Genomic DNA, 21,625 nt, shown 5'->3' with positions numbered 1-21,625 from the left:
TCATTGTAGCCCAATAAGGCTAAGCATTGACACCAGGGGCAAAAATGGCGGCCAGTATCACGGAGCAGGAGTAAATATTTCAGGTGCTACTAAAGTACGAGATCATATTCTCCGCTATACAGGGTTGGATTCAATGAATCAGTCCATCAACTTGCTTAATGGGCCTTTCCCACATCCCAGCACTGCTGGACTGTAAGGTGCAGTGGGAAACATTGGGCTCCTCAGCCTCCATTGTCTCCTGGTCTCCCATAGCAGACTCGGAGCCCGGCACCTAGTTTGGCTCCTTAGCTAGAGACTCTGCAGCCTTCGACTCCAAGTCTTGATTGCTGCTGGACTCTGGGTCATGACACTAAGGTTTCAATACCAAGCCATCTTTCCCTGGGTTAGCAGTTCTCGTGACATGAAGTAACATTCAGGCAACTTTTTGTTGGGTCTAAATGTGCAGAATCAGGTTCACCCCTGGCAAAAACAATGATAATTAATTTGTTTGATGGAACTCAGTGGGATTCATGACCATTAGACATTGCACTGAATGTGTTGGACCGAAGTGACAGAATTCAGACTATACTACCACCGAAAGGTGGTTTATTTTTTTAGCATATTTTTTGGCCATATTAAAAAACATCAACAAATGTCCCTACATGCAATGAGCTGGCACCTAAGTTAAACCTTTCTCCCTGACAAGCTATTTCCCATCTCACAAGTATGGGGGTTTCTTTTTTACAGTGGGGAGCAGTGCAAAACATATCCCTCCTGAAGTGGTTCAGTCCTCAGGCGACTTCAACTGATCATGTGTAATGTATAGCTCATCCAAGCAAACTTGTTCAAGAGCTAGTGGTAAGCCTTCTGTTGGTGTCCTCAGAAACCTTCCTGAATATCACTACAATAACAACCCATGTTTCTTCTGCAAGGCTGTTAATCACACAGGCAACTATGGTTTTTCTAGGTATAGAAAATATGCAGTGCATTTTGACCAATTTCTAAATATGGATTGCTCCTGCACTGCCGATTCGCAAAGACCTGAACCTGGAATGACTTCTTCCTTTGCAGATACTCAGCTGAGGTTACTTTGAGGAGCCAATGAACACATCCTAGTACTTGGTTTCCTATTTGTTTTCCAGCCTTAAGCTTTTATACATTTCTGAGTTTCTCACCAATATGTTCCACTGAGCATCCTCAGTTGCTGCTGCAACACCAATCACAGGAGATTAGATAGACAGATAGATAGATGATAGATGATAGATGATAGATATAGATATAGATATAGATATAGAAATAGATATAGATATTACTCAATATAAACCCCACTCTGCATACAATTCTTTTCATCAACAGGATCATGAAGGAGCAGATCTACAATATTGGTATCATGAATGTCAAGTAGCAAGAACTCTGTATCATCAATGCTAAAAATAACTGAAATAGCAAGAACAGGGAGGGTTGGGAAACACTGCTACCTGAAACCCAGTCAGTGTTAACAATACTGAGCTGGAAGGACCAATGGGCTCATCTGGTATAAGAAACACCCAATGCCCAAGGGATATTTTCCCCCTACAGGCGACTGTGCAGTGTCATATTTGTGAGAGAACATTGCCTAGTGTTTCCTGTACTCTTCCATCACAGCCAGATTAATTATTCCATATGCCACGTCCACAATGCTTGTCAAACTAATTTATGAATGTAATAATACAGATCATTTATAAACTAGAGGTATGAAGATCACAAGGAAGTCAAAGTCTATTTAACTATAGATAGCATTCGGTGGGGGGTGGGGGGTGGGGGTGGGGAATTGCATTATAGAGGTAGAACCCACTGAGGTTACCCCTTCATTCATTCCCACATGCGATTCTGCCCTCTGCCATTCAGTCACCATGCAACCACACTTGCCCCTTCTTATTGCTTTCATTATAATCAGCAAATGGCAACACAGGTGCCTCTGTAGAAGAGGAACCTGAAAGCTTAGCTGTGAACCGACCATTTAAAATAAAAATAAAAATACTGTTCTATCTTCCAAGGGCAACTGAGGATATGAGAAGGGAACGATTAGGGGGCATCCACTCCCTCTTGTACAATGCACCACACTGCAGAAAGAAGAGTTTGCTGTGATACAAGCCTCTAACATTATCATAATCACTGCAAAGCCAGCCTTTTTACTGAGCATGTTTACTGGTGGCAATGAATTTCACAACCCTCTCCAATATTTTGCATCCTGGATAAGTGGTGAGGATTTGTCAATCACGATCACCATTTCTTATTGTGCTCATAATTTTTCTCTGTGCCTTTTGCATTCCTGTGAAGGAAAACACACACACACACACACACACCTCAAAAGCCTTTCCTAACTTCTTAGTAGCTGGTGCCATCATAAAGGACTGGCATTTTCTGTATCACATATATCAGCAACACAACACAAATCCAAATGGGTTCTATGAGTCAGCTCTGTGCCTTTGCAGAGTAAGAAGCAAACAGATCTAGCCCTCAGCAGGAGGAGTAGAGAGGATTCAAGCACTAGTTTTGCAAATCATAATTGGGCTTACAGGGCAGGCATTATTAGCAGCTCTTGTGTCAGACCAAATAATGTAAAATCAAAATAAACCACGAAAAAGGGAAAATCGGCCAAAGTAGCAGAAGTATTGCAAAGACCAGCACCACTGAGCAACTGCCCACCATCTTGGCTCAATCATTCCACCATGTATGACATCCCCCCCCTTACAATGACCTTAGCAGAAACTACTGCATGAACATTGCATTTTATTTTTAGGTGCAAGCACTCAGAAAATCCCAGGTGTGTGGCTGAATGGCCAAAGGGCAGCCTCACCTTCAATACCCTTTTATGGAAGGGCTGGGGAGAGAAGCAGGCTCTGGGGAAAGGGGCCAGCATGGATAGTAGTACTCATTTAGGTTATTAGAATAGTTCTATTAAGGACACACACACACAAAATACATTTTCCTTTCTTATTTGTGAATCCTTTTTTTTAAAAGTCAGATTTAGTGCCCTTCCTTTGAGCTTTTAATACCTATATAATTTTCCTTCCACCTGCAATTTGAGAAGTACAGCCTTGTTCCCATGCCAGAGATTTCTCGGTGCCTGACAGCTTCTGCATTTCCATACCTTGCTGGTAAGCATAAATGCTGCATACTAAACTCTTACAGCCAGTGGCAGTGATTCTTACAGAAAGGAGCAACACATTACTACGACTGCTAAGATAAAACTTACAAGACAATGCAAGACAATTTTTTTAAGAAGCCATAAGCAAACAAAGTCACATTGCAATTATAAAATAAAATAAAATAAAATATTTGATTTAACCAGAATAAAAGGATTAGAAGGAGTGGATTAACATAGGAAATAAAATGTATTACCATTGGGGAAACTCCTGCTCATTTAGATTCTCCAGCCAATGCCTAGAGTCACCCAGAGATTGCAGCTTTTCCTTTTAACTTCATTCCCCAACTGTGTAAGGAATTGGTTAAAAATGACGTCACTGCTGATCTACTCACTCCCTTTCCTAGTCCTCACCCCCATTCACTTGCCAAAAGAGCTGAAGCTGCTACACTTATCATCCCGAGTTGGCCAATGAAACACGACTATCCAAGTTCCTGGTTCTGCATCGGGCCATGTCAGTGCAGTACTGCAAGTGCATCTCTCTTAAGTCTCCTGCAGCATCATTTTGCTTAAATGCACCGTCAAGAGGCCCCAGAAACATCCAGAGATCTCTTAAGAAATCCTATTTGTCCCAGTCTCAGGATGCATAAAACACAGATTATGCCACACCAAATTCATCGTTAAACGGCAGTGAGAGAAAATCGCCTTGCCTGGATTCTGCCCGTGTGTGTTTATTTAACACACTTTTATTTCCTCTCTCTCTGTGTGTTGTAGCTTTCTTGTATCAGAACTGCAACATATCTTCTTTTTTATCCTCCTCCCCTCTGGATATTACATCACCAATACACGATTCCAACTCTTACTATGGAACTGGGAAAAATAATAATTCTGAATGGGAGCTACCCGCGGTGAGCTCATCTATTGAATTCAAGTGGTGCCAAAGTCTGAATCCTGGCAGTTTTACACAAAGACTCTGGCCTGACATAGCACTGCTTGGATTTTTATAACCTTGCATTTGCTGAAAAGCGAAATGTCTCATTGTTATGCTATTGAAACCAGATTAGTTTGCTTGCCACCACAAGCTGTGCAAAGAAGCACTGGCTGCAAGCAATGCATGGCTCCATCCAGAACATTCCTCTGGAGAATGCATAGGGTACTCAGCATTCTGGGGCTGCATTTAGCATTCCCTGTCTATCTTATCTGCCGAGAAGATGTTGCAGTAAAATCCTCTGACCGGCAAAGCTACAGGAGAGAGAGGAAAAAGCCGGCTTGTGAGCACACTGCAGAAATACTTGGAAGCATCTCTCTTCCCCCCGCCCTGCTGCTCTCCTAAGCCTTCATTCTCTAAAGCATCACTAAAGGGGACTTTCAGAGAGAGAGAGAGAGAGAGAGAGAGAGAGAGAGAGAGAACCCCGATTCCATTGCTGACACTCACTGCAGAGAAGCTGACTGCATGGCACCCTCTCTACAGCCACAAAACCATCAGCAAAGCAGGCCGGCTATAATGCAAGGCCTGCTGCATAGCTAGCTGGGCTGCTGGTTGCTATGGGCACCCAATTCCACGCCCCTCCACCTCCCCAATCCATACCTGTGCATCTTCTCCTTGGGTACCGCTGCAGCTTGCATTGGGATTTGCCCATCCACGATGTGGCCAGGCACTACCCATCCCTGATAAGTCTCAATGGCCTAATGGAGGGCAGGTGCTTGATACTGCATCCTCTCTCCCTCCCTCCCTCCCTCCCTCCCAGCAGCAGCAGCAGCAGAGTCAGAGTCAGTCAGAAGCAGCAGCAGCAGCAGCAGCAGCTGTATCACTGGCAGCAAAGGGGAATCACTATATGTGTATGGGTAGCCTCAGCCTATGCAGATCTCTCTGATATATATATAGAGAGAGAGCGAGCGAGAGAGAGCCCTATTCTTCTATAGCACAACTTACTGACATGGATTTGTTATGTGTACATTACTACCAGAAAACATGCATCACATTGGGTATATGCTGGGAAATTTATTTTGGGAGTTCAGACTATTGGACCCATCAGGGGCCATTTATTTATTTATTTATTTATTTATTTATTTATTTATTTAATTAATTAATTAATTAATTAATTTTGTAGACAGCCCTCCACCCAAAGATCACAGGGCAGTTCACAACAATGAATCTAATGGAAACGCTGGCAGAAATCCTCATGCCTTTAGCATGCCAGGCTATGTGCTGGCATTCTGCTTCCATTCTAACTTGAAGGCCTGTTCTCTGCAAAGTGAGACAGAGTTGTTCCACCACCAAGCTCTAAATCTGGGTGAGGGGTGGAGAGGAACCCGTCCGCTGCTTTGGCATGTTGCTCGGGGTTATCTTTTTCTCTCTTTTCTACATTAAAGGCCACTGAGCCTTCAAAGCAGGCATTTCACAACTCTTTCGTCACTTGGGGACAATGGATGAAGGAACCTGTGAAGTGCAAAAACTGTATGATAAGCTTAAATAAAAACCCAGCTACCATCTCTTTCTGAATATTCTCCCCATATTCTGTCATGGTCAGGCATTTGGGATGAACACATTTGGGCTGAGAGGGGAAAGGAAGCACACACAGTCCCTACCCCTCCATATCCCTGAGGGCATTGGCTCTACTTGAAGCCAGCTCGCATGGAACATAGGCTTAGAACCCTCATCTTGATCTGGAACCCCAATAAGACAGGGTTCCCAATCACAGAGATTGTTCAAAACACTCTTGGACATTCCCTTCAGACCCTCGCTCTCAATGGAGGAAGGTCTGAAATGGAGCCAACATGCCTTGGGATGTTGGGGGCAGGGCGTGTGTGTGTGTGTGTTCCTACCCCCTTCCCACGTTTAATCACATGCATTCAGGGGAACACCTTAATAGGCTCAGAAGGTGGTCACGAACGGTCTAATTGCTGGGTGGAAACTATAAGGCACAAAAGGGCTGAAAATCACCTTTCCTTGAAGGGGAGGGAAGGTCAATTTGGCTAAGGGGGTGGGTGGGAATTCCCACAGAACTTCCCAGAACATATGAGAAGAAATCTACAGTCTACTGGTGGTCAAAAACTTCTGGGTGACCACATGGAATCTGTTCACTTAGGCCAATATTGGCTACCTATGCAAATATGTGGACATGTCAGAAAATTTCCGCCAGGTCAGAATTTGTTGCACACCCCCCTCATTCATCTCATTGAGCAACTTCCTGGAACGGAATGTAGATTTTTGGTTTTGTCTGCAGATCTATGTACCTGGGGGGGGGGGCTGGTTTGTTCACTGCACTTAAGGTAATCCAAAAGCTTGCTATCTCTCCCTTGCCTTGTTTTAACATTCTAACGCTTCTTAGAACAGCTTTGAAAGTGCAGCACCTCTGCTGTCCTAGGTAAACCACTTTTTTCAAAAACAGTTGAGGAAGTGACTGCACATCATTTCCCGTATTCCTACATATGCAACAGACAGAGTCCCCCATCCCCTATCTGAACACCATGGGTGCAGGCATCTTTTTGTATGTACAATGACCCTTCATACATACAGTTTTGGTTTGTGTGTGTGTGTGACCGTTTCTCTGTGCAGGTTTTTAAAGAATTTCCCAGAAAGTATCCTAAAAAAAATATGCATAGAAATGGGCCACAAGATAAGCTTTTAAGATGTCCACATATGGAAACAGGATGAGATGAGCTAGGCTACATTTGTCCACCCCTACAGATTATGTTCCACACGCTACCCTTGACCTCTACTATGGGGCAACGTATTTTCTTCAGAAGAATTTATTTTATTCTGATCAACACCCCCTGAAGACACCCACCTTGTGATACTCATAACCCCCTGAGTTTGTTGGTTCAATTGGTCATTGCCTTCTGCACAATTCAACATAGTAAGTACAACATGAGCAAAGTGTGAAAGGAGAAGACAATGACAGTGAAGAGGAAGGCAACAATATTGTTTCCTCGTGGCACTGCCAAGGTAGTGCAATCATTATGGAGTTTGTTTTTTATTTAGGGCATTCCTGTGTAGGAGGCAACACACTCAGGAAACAGGAGCTACCATCTCACAGACACACACAGTGACATAATTACTGCAGCCCTAAAACCTTTACACTGCTTCCTTGTAAAACATCAATTGATTTTTAACATCCTTTCTTTAGCTTTTATGGCTCTTAAGAGACTAGCCCAACATCCCTGTGAAACATCTTTCACCCTAAGCCTTTAGTCAATGTTCTGAAAAGATTGGTCTCATCCTTGTCTTGCCATTCTAACTTCAACCTTGAAAGAGGAGGAAGAAAGTGTTCATTCATCACCACTCCACCAGTACCATATATTTAAGGCACATTTATGGAACATAGCTTCCCCAAAGAAACCTGGGAACTGTAGGTTACCTCTCACAAAGCTACAGTTCCCAGCACCATCAATAAACTAGGTTTATTTTGGCACGACTATTGCCACTATTAAAAATGAGCGCAAAACTCCCCAGCTAGGCAGAATAATCACACAACGATATCAGCCACACAATATGAGACTCTTCTGCTACCACCAAGATTGGCTCATGCTGTATTTAACTCTAGGGTGTTTCTACTGCAGTTTTCAACTGCAGTAGAAACTGCCCGAGGGCACAAACGAGTGAATATCTCCAACTTTAATGTGGATTGTGTCACTGGGAGAGGACATAAAGGTCTTGTACTTTTTGATTAGGTAATTCTAGTGTGCTGGTGACCTTGGAGAGGGTTTGCTGTCAGTATCTATAGTGGCTTCCCTTTCACTGCCTAACTCTGCATCTGAACCTTCAGGAGTTCAGCATGCAGATTAGCTGGGGGTTAAAGGGTGCCTGGCTGAACACTCACTGTCAGAGAAGAAGTAAAATATGAACTGTGAGTGATGCAAAAAGCAAAGGGTTTCAGAAATGAAATTACAAGGGTAAGAAAACAAAGAGAAAACGCATATGAACAAAATGTGATGGGTGGTAAATGCAAAGGGGATAACAAGCAGACCAAGGAAGTTAAAAAACAGAAGCAAGAGGGAAGTTCATTTGAACATTTCTGAGCACAATTCAAAGAGTTGGTGCTGAACTTTAAAGCCCTAAATAGCCTTACACCTGTATACCTGAAGGAGCATCTCCACCCCCATCATTCAGCCCGGACACTGAGGTCCTCCTCCAAGGGTCTTCTGGTGGTTCCCTCACTGCAAAAAGTGAAGTTATGGGGAACCAGGCAGAGGGCCTTCTCAGTAGTGGCACCCGCCCTGTAGAATGCCCTCCCATCCAATGTCAAGGAGATAAATAGCTACCGTATTTTTCGCTCGATAACACGCACCTGACCATAATACGCACATCGTTTTTAGAGGAGGAAAACAAGGGAAAAAACATTCTGAATGAAACAGTGGATGTATCATTTTTGTGCTTCATGCTGTGGCCACAGACATGTGATCTGATGGTGAATTTGGGGTGACCCAATGCAAAAATCCTGAGAATCCCTGTGGATCCATGCTTTGTAACCACGTTTTTGCACCATTGCAGCCCCAGGCAACAGTGGGTGTGTGATTTTGGGGGGGGCAGGCTGTAGCCATGGACATGCTATGTGCTCTGATGGTGAATTTGGGGTGACCCAATGCAAAGATCCTGAGGATCCATGTTTTGTAACCACGTTTTTGCACCATTGCAGCCCCAGGCAACAGTGGGTGCGTGATTGGGGGGGGGGGCAGGCTGTAGCCATGGACATGCTATGTGATCTGATGGTGAATTTGGGGTGACCCAATGCAAAGATCCTGAGGATCCATGTGGATCCATGCTTTTTAACCACATTTTAAGTGGGGAAGGAAGGAAAAATACAGAATGGACAAGGAGCACGAGAGGGGTGTGCAGAGAAGCAGCTGGCTAAGAATGCAGGAGAGGGGTATAACGGGAGGGAGGAAAGGAAGGCAAAAGTTTTCCCTCACCTACCCACCCAAGCCAGCCAGCTCTCTCTCTCTCTCTCTCTCTCTCTCTCTCTCTCTCTCTCTCTCTCTCCCTCCCTCCTGCATGTTTTCAGCAGCACCGGAGCACAGAGACGACACTCTGCTTTCCCCTCTGCTTGCCTGGAGGGGAGGGGCTTTCCCTGCTCTTTGTTCCATTTGAGCAAACACAGCAAGGAAACAGAGGAGGGTGGGCAGTAAGACCCTGAGGCAGAATGCAGGAAAGCAGCCACTTCCTCTTTTCAGGTTTCCCTTCTCCGAGACGCACGATTTGATTTTTGCCTGATTTTTTTTGCCATTTGGCTCCAGGGACCACACATTCGCTCAATAACACGCACAGACATTTCCCCTTCCTTTTTAGGAGAAAAAATCTGCGTGTTATAGAGGGAAAAATACGGTATATCATTTTCAGAAGACATCTGAAGGCAGCCTTGTATAGGGAAGTTTTAAATGTTTGATTCTTATTATGCTTTTCTGTATCTGCCGGAAGCAGAGTGGATGGGGCAACCCAGTCAGATGGGAAGGGTACTACAACTACTACTACTACTACTACTAAGGAAAAGCAGGTATGAGACCTGCAAAAAGAAGCTGTAGAAGAGCTAAGAGCTTTAAAACCAGGAGTACTAGACATAGTACCACCACCTTTGGGATTGGACAAGCTAGAAAAAGTGATACCACTGTCAGAACAAGAGGAATTATTGGGAGCAGTTGGAGGAAAGTAGAATAAATACACCATGTCTCTGCAACTATTAAGTTGGAACATTCATGGACTGAACTCCCCGGAGAAAAGGAGGAAAGTCTTTCATTTATTGAAAAAGGAACAATTGGACCTGATTTGTTTACAGGAAACACATGTGATAACACCGATTGAGAAAGAGAGGTTTCAGAAGGAGACAGGTTTAACATTAGTTAAGAAAGTAAAATACCTGGGGGTTAATATGACTGCTAAGAACTTAAACTTATTTAAAGATAACTATGAGAAATGTTGGACAGAAGTGAAAAAAGATTTAGAAATATGGTCAAATTTGAAGCTTTCCTTGTTGGGTCGAATTGCAGCTATAAAGATGAATGTATTGCCAAGAATGTTATTTTTGTTTCAATCATTGCAAATTTTGGACAAAATGGACTGTTTCAAGAAGTGGCAGAGAGACATTTCTAGATTTGTCTGGCAGGGCAAGAAGCCCAGAATAAAATTTAAAATATTAACTGACGCAAAGGAAAGAGGCGGATTTGCCCTGCCAGACCTTAAACTGTACTATGAATCAGCAGCATTCTGCTGGTTGAAAGATTGGCTGCTTCTTGAGAACACAAGACATTTTGGACTTAGAAGGTTTTAATAACGTTTTTGGGTGGCATGCATATTTGTGGTACGACAAGGTTAAAGCACATAAAGCATTTAAAAACCATATTGTCAGGAAAGCATTGTTTAATGTCTGGATAAGATATAAAGACTTACTTGAAAATAAAACCCCAAGGTGGTTGTCACCAATGGAAGCAAAGGCTCAGAAAAAGCTCAATATGGAGGCCAAATGGCCGAAATATTGGGAAATTTTGGAACAAGAAGGAGACAAATTGAAATTGCAGAGTTTTGAGAAATTAAAAGATAAAGTGCGAGACTGGCTTCATTTTTATCAAATAAGAGAGGCCTATAATTTGGACAAAGAAATTGGCTTCCAGGTGGAAAAATCAAAATTGGAAACAGAACTGTTAGATCCCAAAACTAAGATACTTTCAAGAATGTATAACTTGCTGTTAAAATGGAACACGCAGGATGAAACGGTTAAATCTGCTATGATTAAATGGGCACAAGATGTTGGACATAACATTATGTTTGCTGACTGGGAACAGTTGTGGACCACTGGTATGAAATTTACGGCATGTAATGCCTTAAGAGAGATTATTATGAAAATGATATACAGGTGGTACATGACACCAGTCAAGCTTGCAAAAATATATCATTTGCCCGATAATAAATGTTGGAAATGTAAACAAAATGAAGGTACATTCTTTCACCTTTGGTGGACGTGCCCAAAGATTAAGGCTGTCTGGGAGATGATCTATAATGAAATGAAAAAGGTATTTAAATATACCTTTCTGAAGAAACCAGAGGCCTTTCTCCTGGGCATAGTCGGCCAATTGGTGCCAAAGAAGGATAGAACTTTCTTCATGTATGCAACAACAGCAGCAAGAATACTTATTGCAAAGTATTGGAAGACACAAGATTTACCCACTCTGGAAGAGTGGCAGATGAAGGTGATGGACTATATGGAATTGGCGGAAATGACTGGCAGAATCCGAGACCTGGGAGAAGAGTTAGTGGAAGAAGATTGGAAGAAATTTAACGACTATCTGCAGAAATACTGTAAAATTAATGAATGTTAAAATGATGCTGGATTGAAAATAAGTGGCATTAGCAACAAAGTTAATAAGAATATGTAAAAATGGATTGATAATGGATGAAAATATATAGTTATTATATGTTAAGATATAGAGTTAAGATAAATGAAAGAGGGTAAGGATTTGCTGAATTGATTATGTAAATGGTAATACAAAAAGGGGAGGTGTGAGGAGGTCAAGGAAACAAGCAAATGAGTCGAAAGTTATCAAAAAATGGATTTGCTTTTAATTTTTTCTTACCTATCTGCTTTTTGTATTTTGTATTTTTCTTTTTTCTTTTTCCTTTTTTATGTATTTTTGTATTTTTCTTTTTATCTTTTCCTTTTTATATGCTTTCTTTTTATTCTGCAAACCTTTGTTTTTTTGTAAAATCTTAATAAATATTTTTTTAAAAAAGAAAAAAAGAAAAGCAGGTATGCTGCTCACATAGGATCAAAGGTACAACCAGCTGCTTAATGCCCTCCTCACCCATTACTTTCTGCCTCTGTCAGCTGCATAGCCAGTGGAGGCTAGTCCGTTAGGGCAAATGAGGCACTGCTCCACCAACCTCAGTGTTGATTCTTGTGAACCCACCTGGCTTCTTATACACAACCAGTCCAAAGGGTGGCTCTGACAATTGGCTTCCTCCTCCTTAGTCTCAGTGTTGTCCCCATAGAACTCAGCAGGGGTAGAATTAGTTGGCTAATCTGTTATTGGCTCTACCGCCACCTACTGTTGGCCTCCTCACCTTCTGTCCTACCAGACGCAATGGGCAACAGCCACCATTGGGTCCAGCCTGTGACATCTACCAACTCTCCTGCTTTGATTTGCATTTCTGTTATAGACCGAAAAGTATCACAATTGCTACTGCATTGTATGTTGAAGATCCCAGGATCATTCCAGCTGGGACAGCCATCAGGGTCTTTGAACAAATGAGAGAATTACACAGATGTACAGTGGTACCTCGGGTTAAGTACTTAATTCGTTCTGGAGGTCTGTTCTTAACCTGAAGCTGTTCTTAACCTGAAGCACCACTTTAGGCTAATGGGGCCTCCTGCTGCTGCCGCACCGCTGGAGCATGATTTCTGTTCTCATCCTGAAGCAAAGTTCTTAACCCGAGGTAATATTTCTGGGTTAGCGGAGTCTGTAACCTGAAGCATATGTAACCCGAGGTACCACTGTAATTGGCTCCTTGATTTAAAAATAAAAATAATAAATTATACAGTGTCAAAATTGTATCTGATTATGTTTCTGTTTCTGTTTCTGTGTTAGTCAAAGCTGTCAATAAAAAGGAAGCATTAAAAAAAAATCATGTCACATTGGAGCTTTTAAACTTCTCTCTACTTTAATCAGGAATCCCTGACCTATGTGCTATGAGAGGTATTGAAAAAAGCCTTGAAAAAATAAGCCTGTCTATCCAGCATCTGTCAGTGATTCATCCATCAATTTATGCCCCTCAGGTTGGGAAGACAGCATTGATCCTTCTGTCTGCCCATATATGGGCAGTGACATCATCTCAAGGGAGAGATTAAGGATTCCACAGGGATTCCACAAGGAAAGCCCAGAAGTACCACTCTTGCCCAGAAAGCACAGCCCTACCCATCTCTGAGCTCTGATTGACATTTTAGGGAAAGCAGTGGGAGGGGCCTGAGGACGCAATCTTAACTAGATTATTTTGTAGTTGCAGAGATATTGCCTGTTCCTTTGTTCCGGGAGCTGAGAAATGAAATGAAATGAAATGAAATGAAATGAAATGAAATGAAATGAAATGAAATGAAATGAAATGAAATATAAAATAAAATATAAAATAAAATAAAATAAAATAAAATAAAATATAAAATAAAATAAAATAAAATAAAATAAAATAAAATAAAATAAAATAAAATAATAAAAACTGTGCATGTATATTTTTTAGTATATGATTTGAATGTGCCTTCCCATGTTAACCCTGTGCCCCAGATACATTTTTTTAAATAAAATGCTGCTCTAGAAAGACTTATTGGTGATATAAATGCAGGCCTGGAGTTTGTAGATTTTGAAGGTTTCCCCAAAGAATTTTCAAAGAACAAGTATAAGGCAGAAACTCGGTTAATACTGGCTTAATTATATATCCAGAATTCTGAAAACAACACAGCTGTGAAAAGAAACAACCTTCTTGTTTCTTTTTGTTAAATAGCTGGTTGTTTATTTCAGGCCATACCCACTACTACAGTATACAATTTGCTAATTACCACTCTGGTTACAAAGACAGTCTCTGTTTATAGTGAAGTTGTTCTGGTTGGTATAAATCCCCCCCACCCTAAATTCCTTTGGGCTCTTTATAATCTGTTCACTGGTTGGAAGGGGCTCCCCCTCTGTGTGTTAGTTTCAAATAATCTCCTATTCATAGACTTCTAAAAATAGATGGATTTTATTTACATTTTAAAATGGTGCTTATATTTTATACAGCACATTCATTCCCTGAATGTTCATGTACACTCTCACAGTACTTCAGGTGTGGGGAACCTGTGGTCCTCCAGGTGTGGCTGGACTCCCATCATCCACAGCCACCATGGCCAACAGTCATAGTCTTACATCCCCCTACCGCTGAAAGACTACCTGATCCCTTACGCCCCTGGCTAGACTCTGAGATCATGGGAGGAGATGCTCTTCTCACAGGGCCACAGTCCTCAGGGAGATGGTGCATGGCCACTTGCAAGAGGATGTTCTCTGCTGTGGCATCCTGACTCTAAAATTCCCTCCCCTCTCATATGCGAGCAGCTCCAGCACTGATGAAGTTTCAACACCTGTTAAAATCATGGTGGTTCCTCCAAGTATATGACTAGAGTGGCATCCCTCGCCTAGCTGATGTAGTTACGTTCTTAGCATACTGCACATTCTTACTTTTAAGCAGTTTTTAAATGAACTATTGCTTTTTTGTACATTAATGTTCCAGCAAAGAGAACAACAAAGAGCTGTTATTAAACCACTATACAGTGGTACCTCAGGTTAAGTACTTAATTCGTTCCGGAGGTCCGTTCTTAACATGAAACTGTTCTTCACCTGAAGCACCACTTTAGCTAATGGGGCCTCCTGCTGCTGCCGCGCCGCCGGAGCACGATTTCTGTTCTCATCCTGAAGCAAAGTTCTTAACCCGAGGTAATATTTCTGGGTTAGCGGAGTCTGTAACCTGAAGCGTATGTAACCCGAGTTACCACTGTATATAAAAGAACTCTTAACAGTGATTCTGTAAAGCAGTGGAGCTGTGAGGGTCTGGCTCAGAAACAATGGTTTGCTTAAGGCCAATGACCACCTATGAGCCAACTCACCAGAGTGGTATGCCCCAGCAAGATCTTCCGGCAAGAAGGATGCACAGCAGCACACATCGGGCCCTTGAGCTCTCACTTGTGCCTCAGGTCTTTTCTCAGTGGGAGAAATGTGGGGGTTGTCTGTTATTTGTACAGACCAGTTAAGAAACTGCAAATGAAAATCTGTTTTGTACAGGCTTCCAGAACCTGGTGCACGACAAACATCACTGGACTCCCATCATCCTGGACCACTGACTACGCTTGGGTATATGGAAACTGCAGCCTAAAAACTTCTGGAGGGCTAGATGTCTACCTGTTTGACTTTCTGTCCTATGCCCTAGCCACAGGGAAGGTGTCACAGCGGAGGGGAAGAGCACATGCTCTGCATGTGCAAGTTCTGAAATTCAGTCTCTGGCATAGCCAGATGAAGAAGGGGAAGATTCCTGTAGGAGACCCTGGAGAGATGCTACTTGTCAACGTCTACAGAACTGAGCCTTATAGACCAATGATCTGACTCGGTATAATAGGGCTGCCTTTGCTCCTAATGAAGGAAAGTCCTGCCCCCCCCCCTGCATAAACCTTCTGCATTTGCCAGTGATGGAAAGAGGATGGGATGGATGGGGTGGTTGGCAGCAAGCACAGACAGAAGCTAGCTAGTAAGCCAAGGACCCCTGATGAGGGACACCCCACTTCGCAGCCCGTTTATGCTGCATCAGCTGCATACATCCCTGAAGGCTCCCACGTCACATGACTTTTTTGGTAGACATAACGCAGCTTGCACGAATGGATTTATGAAATGAAAATGTAGGAACAGAAGCATCATGTAACAGTGCACATGAATGGGCGACACATTCAAGCAACTCCCTAATGGTCGACTCACAAACTGCAAAAATCCAGACCTTGTCTACTGGTCTTTGGGGGCGTAGGACTCAAATATGAATCAAAAGCACCAACATTACATGAATACATAAGCTGATAAATGTTATGTTAATGGGAGTTCTTTCCCCATGCTTCCCTATGTATGATATGTTAGCTTCAGGTTTGTGGTCAGGTCTGGTGCTGAACTAACTACCGTAACACCATCAAATAAATATGACTGATTCTGAGTGATGAGTGTCAGCAGCTATATATCCAAAATAGGAGACTAACAACACCTTATAATTAAAAAAAGGAGAAGTACTGATCACCCACTTCTGTTCTCTTTTGGATCCTTCTGTATCTTGGATGTGATAGCATGGATATTTCTTGTTAACTGAATACAGCACATCCAGGTCTTACCTAAAGTATGGGGGTAGAAATGTGGAAATGTATTTATTATATTTATTTTTATGGAACTATTGCTCCAACTTATCACTCTGACAACAGTGCTCAAGGTGGTTTGCAATATTTTAAATTTATAAGGACAGCAGAGGAGGATCACAAAGCAAACGCAGGAGGGAGACTAAAAGAGAAATCAATCAGAAGGCAAAGCAAATATTTGTCTAAGCAGAAGCCCTCACCTAGAATCATAGAATTGCAGAGTGGGAAGGGGCCATTAGGGTCATCTAGTCCAACCCCCTGCAATGCAGGAAGCCTCATAGTTGAAGACTGAGTTTCTGAAGCAGGATTTCCACAATTTGGGTGCCACCACAGAGAAGGCTCTTTCTCTTATTGGCACAACCAGCACTGAAGCTAGTGCTGAGACAACACACAACAGCCTCTGCAGCTTAACCCTGGCATCACAAAGACTTCATTCATTCATTCATTCATTCAACTTATATCCCTCTCCCTTCCTCCCAAAGGAGTCCAAGGTGGCAAACAACAAGAGATAAAACAATAAACCCATCTTAAAAAGACATCTTTATAACAATTCCAATACAAATGCAGACACATTTTTGCAAGCAAACTCAACCTCCTGTCAGTTTCTACCCAAAGTATTCTCCGCCACACAGTTCTAATATTATCTCAAAAAACCCCTGCAAGTCGCATGTTCTAGACTGCTATATTCTGAGCTGCTAAAATAAACAGCAGCTGCAGTGCTCTCAGTTTAACACATTCCTTAAAACAGTGTAAGACACACACACAGAGGGCACTTCCAGACTGTCACTATTTTTTGGCTGGGATTCAATCACATACTAGGAAATCCAGGCTGCACAATTATAATAGAACTTTGGGGGAAGCAGGTTTGTTGCTCAAGGTCTCCTGATCTGAGTTTTTGACATCAAGAAAGTGACAGGAAAATGCATTGGAATGTGTGGAATAATCCTTGCTTTGAGTCAATATCATCTAACCTCCCCACAAACAAATCAGAATGAATGCTCATTCAGGAGCAAATGCCTCTGTGCAAATTAATCAGGATGCTCAACTAACAGGTCACCTGGAAGCACCCAAAAATACAGAGTAGACCTAAGAATAATCTGTTCTATTCCAGTCCCCTCAGCAAAAAAATTTCATATACAAAAACAGACTTTTATCATGCCCTCTTCCCCTTCCCCCTTTAAAGAAATGCTGTGCATACTGCTTACTGTAGAAAAGTGTAGATCTTGTGTCTACATTTAAACACATTCCAAGTGTCCCCATTAGGCCTCCAAGACTGGCTTGTTTTCTGAGAAAGCTTGAGTAAGCTTTCTAAGGGGTCAGCAGAGTTCTAATGTTTGCACTCTCTCATATCAATTTGTGGTCCTTTGATTAAAGAGCTGGATCACATTTTTGACTGGAAGAGCAGTCCTTTCCACTTTTTGAGTATGGCCAGAAAACCAGGACTGAAAGATACAATCGTTTTTTCCAAAGCAGACAAAAAGGGCAGGTAGGCTGGTGAGTTAGAAAAGAAACCAGCAGTTGTCCTTCTTTGTCAGGATGAACTATTTTGCATTGTTTCCAATTGTTCCTAATTAACAGTATTACACGACAGCTGTTTTTGGATACCATCACTCCACCTTTTATGCAGAACTTGCTTTTCAGCCACTAGATGGCAATAGATAGGCAGTTTGCGTCTCTGAAAGCAGTAAATGTCGATGATGTGACAGAGAGCAATTGATTCACATAGAATATATTTTTCGCTCTATAAGACGCACCAGACCATAAGACGCACCTAGTTTTTGGAGGAGGAAAACAAGAAAAAAAATATTCTGAATCCCAGAAACCAGAACAGCAAGAGGGATCTCTGCGCAGTGAAAGCAGCGATCCCTCTTGCTGTTCTGGCTTCTGGGATAGCTGCGCAGCCTGCATTCGCTCCATAAGACGCACACACATTTCCCCTTACTTTTTAGGAGGGAAAAAGTGAGTGTTATAGAGCAAAAAATACAGTATACATACATGAAGATATTGCTCCAAGTCAGCACTTTACTGCTCACTGATTTTTTTTAAATAAAAAACACACACACTATCAGTGCCATCTCTCAAATTGTCAACACATTATTTCCTTTTGTTTGACTTTTCTGCCCCTCCACCCCAAAGGTTTGAATAAGTAAGGATGTTATTATCACATGCACATGCTTATCCACTAAATAAAAATCAAATCAGGAAAGCTCTTATCTGGAGGCAGCCATTCCAGCACTGGGAGAGCAGAGAAGCAGTGCTTACTCCATTGGCTCTGCTGCTGCGAGAGGCCAGCTCCATCAGGCCTCTTCTCCCTCATCTGGGAGCAGCCATTTCATCAGCTATGCCAGCTGGTCAATGTAGGAATAACTGCCTAGAAATCTGAGTTCTGAGTTTTTATTTTCCTCTTGCCTCTTGGTCCCTCTCCCCTTGAGTGTTGGTATTTTCACAGTGTTATTTTTCATGGAACTCACCATGAACACCTCCCTTGTTCTCTTATAATGGGAATGGCACTCACCTGAGAGGTGCCGGAACCAAGTTCCGGTAAGTTCCGGCTGAAAAAAAGAAAGCCCTGTATTCTGATCTACTTATTTATTAGAATGTAAGCCTACAGGTAGGGAGTGTCTTAGTTTTGATTTCATGTATGCCACAGTGGGAGCCTTTTTGGCTGAACAGCGGCATACAAATGCTCTAAATAAATAAATAAATAAATAAATATATAAAATAATAAGAAATGGCATTCTAAAAAATGTTGTAGATTTCATATCAGGAAAGAAGAACCCTCTCTCCTGATCTTCTGCAGCTAATGGGAAATCCAACTCCATCCTTTCAATTAACCCAGAGTGGATCTACACACAGGAAAAACCCACCATAAATAAGTCATAAATTAAATTGTTATAACAAAAGGGGGGGGCAGAACCCAATGTAAAATCGCATAGAAAGGTTTTGTGCTCTACAGCACCATCTGGTGTTGCATGCTTATAACACATTTAAAATTCTGTTTGCTGAGTCCCCAGTGTGGTGTAGAACCTAAGAACATGCCGGGGGGGGGGGGGAGAGAAAGATAAACCAGCTATATAGTTTGGATTGTCAATAAGATTGCAGAATTCAGTAACAATATTTTGTTGCTTTTGGCTGCTCTGCAGGCAGGAGAATTTTGAGAGCTTCTCCTTCTCCCACCACAGGTCTTCTACTCTTTTATTCCATGCACACAAATTTTCCTTTCCTTAAGATCTGATGACTTTAATTCCCAATTTATTCTCACAAATCTCAGACTATTCAGTCAAAAAGGAAAGAGCAGACCAGAGGTGTTGGTTGTGCATCAAATAGCCACCCAAGTAAATAAGAGCTAGAATGCAACATTCAAATCAGGAAAGGGATTCAGGTCTCTGCCTCTCTCATAAGATCCTTAGCTTGTTCAACTATTTCCTGCTTTCAGGCAGGAAATGCAGGACTGAGGGCAAAACATACAGCAAGAACAAAAACAAATGAAACACCCCTCCAGCTCATTTCTGTATTAAAAGGCTTTTAACATGAAAGCCCATTTCAGCTGAGTTTATCCAGGTGTAGGTTCCCAGGCGCATTCTTAGTTCAGAATTAATTACCCACCTTTAAATTACCAGAGAGGCTATCAGGGGGGTGGCAATCGGAGTTAATAGCTAGAGGCCATCCTCAGCTAGTTTTAGACAGAGGGCAGGGTGCTTGCAAGAAGGGTAATTTTCTGTGTGCTGAAAATGTAAATCACAATTTCCTGTTGGCCAGCCATGGATTCCATCAAGCAAGGAGAGAGAGAAATGTTTCCATGAAGGCCCCTGGCCACTCGCCCTACCCCAAGGCATTTGTTTCCCTCTTCTGATCAGTGTTTGACAAGTTTGGTCTTCAGAGTCACAGAGAAATTGCTTCTTGAAAACAAGATCATGGCCTCCCCATGCCCCATCTTACAAGCTCCCAGCATCTCAGCAAAGGGATGTGCTGGAAACTGACCAAGCAACAAACCAAACTTAAATAACCACAACAACCAAAAACCATCATTAATCAAAACCCCCTGGGATTTGTTTCAGAAAGGAAAACATTTGTTTCGATGTCTATGATTTCCCACCAGCGAAAACAATAACAAGAGATTTTCAGCACTCAGCTTTTATTTCCCCAACACTCTTTAGGATGGATCCAAATGTTTCATGCCTCAATGGGAGTCTTCCTCTAGCGCGGCACTGAGGAACCTTTTTCTGAGAAAAGGTCATTGACTGAGGGTTAAAGTCAGTCAGGGCTGCAGCTGATCATGGGCAGAAACAGATCAGGTGGTGGGTGGAGCCACAGCCAAAAGTAGGTGGAGTTTTCAGCATCACATGACTGAATAGCCCTTCCTCTCTTGTCTATGCCACCCCATGCCTTCTCTCACCACATACAACAAACGAGGTGGTTGGTTGCCAGATGGGTGGTCAGGACATAGAGAGTGGACTGGCAGCATCCAGAGAGCCACAGAAAAGGATTCAGCCTGTGTGACAACTCTGGCCAAAGGAGAGACTAACCTGTCCTTCTCCTGGGCCCTAGGTAGCCTAGCCTTTGCCTTGTGCTATCCTCAATAGCAAGGTGGCTGGCTCAGAAAATGGTAGCAGAGAACCCATGTTCATACCTAACGTATTCTGCTAGGGACAGGGATAGGAGTAGCCCCATACTGAAGTGATCAGCTATCTCCAGAAGTGACTCTACGCTGCATTCCAAAGAGGATGTATCTGTGTTCTGTGATAAGTGCCTTCCATGCCACAACTGTGAGCTCTGGAGTCCGATCCAAAGAGAAGCATAGCACCGGTCAGCATAGAACACAGAATGCATTTCCTCAGGATTTTAATAACAGGTTATCTCACCTGTGAACGATCCCCTGCCCTGCTCTATGTCTGAAAAAGGAAAGCAAATATAGACAACACAGAGAAACCCTATTTGACTTCCAATCCTTTTCCAAGGCCATCCCATCCCAATTTTGAAACGTGAATGGAAATGGCAAAACATTGTGACCCTTACCCATGTTCTGTACAGAAGGTACAGCAACAGAAGTTTAATTGGGGATGGGTGGGAATCTCTTATGAGTATTCTCCTTTGTAGAAGAACATTGTATGCAAACCACACATGAAATTATTGGGGGATGGTAAAGGTTCTTTTTGCTTTCTGCATTTGTGTCAGAAAATGACTACTGTTCACCACCTGGTGCTATGAGGTCCTATTTAGTGGGCCACCTATGGAAAAGTCCAGTTACAACACAGTAAAGCCAGAATAGTTCTTTTTAAGAAGCAAGAAAAAAAGTCATTAGTCCAATCTAATGTTGCACCTCTACCCAGCAATTAAGGAAATAATAAACATTCATTTGGTTTCTTGTTCTTGAAAGCAGAGCTTATGAATCAGAGTCTAGGACACTGAGCTGGCATCAAGAGTTGTTTAATGCTATTATTCAGATGATTCAACAGAATTCACAAAAGCATGCAGCTTGCTTTATGGTTGGCTGTCAAGGGGATCAACACCTGAGATCTGAGGTACCAACTCTTCTCATCTAAGGTGTCATCAAAGCTCAGAGCACATATGTGAAAAGATAACCTATAACCAAGGCAGATGGGGTTTGGCCTGATACTACTTTTGACTG

At 42.4% G+C, this 21,625-nt stretch overlaps 1 protein-coding gene across 5 annotated transcripts in view; it reads right to left on the bottom strand.

The window, feature by feature from the left end:
- The window catches only part of NHS (NHS actin remodeling regulator), a 237,171-nt gene that overhangs the window by 42,983 nt on the left and 172,563 nt on the right, over positions 1–21,625 (bottom strand). Inside the window, exon 1 of one of the 5 annotated variants that reach the window (XM_083612240.1) lies at positions 4,695–4,792. The exons of the other annotated variants lie outside the window; for them this stretch is intronic. Coding sequence (XP_083468366.1) covers positions 4,695–4,746 — 52 coding nt within the window. The 5' untranslated portion in view covers positions 4,747–4,792. Of the gene's footprint in view, positions 1–4,694; positions 4,793–21,625 lie in introns of those variants that run through there. 5 annotated transcript variants of the gene reach the window in all.

Source organism: Podarcis filfolensis (assembly GCF_964270895.1).
Source record: "Podarcis filfolensis genome assembly, chromosome: 4".
Lineage (NCBI taxonomy): Eukaryota > Metazoa > Chordata > Lepidosauria > Squamata > Lacertidae > Podarcis > Podarcis filfolensis.
This window is presented reverse-complemented; position numbering and strand designations above follow the sequence as displayed.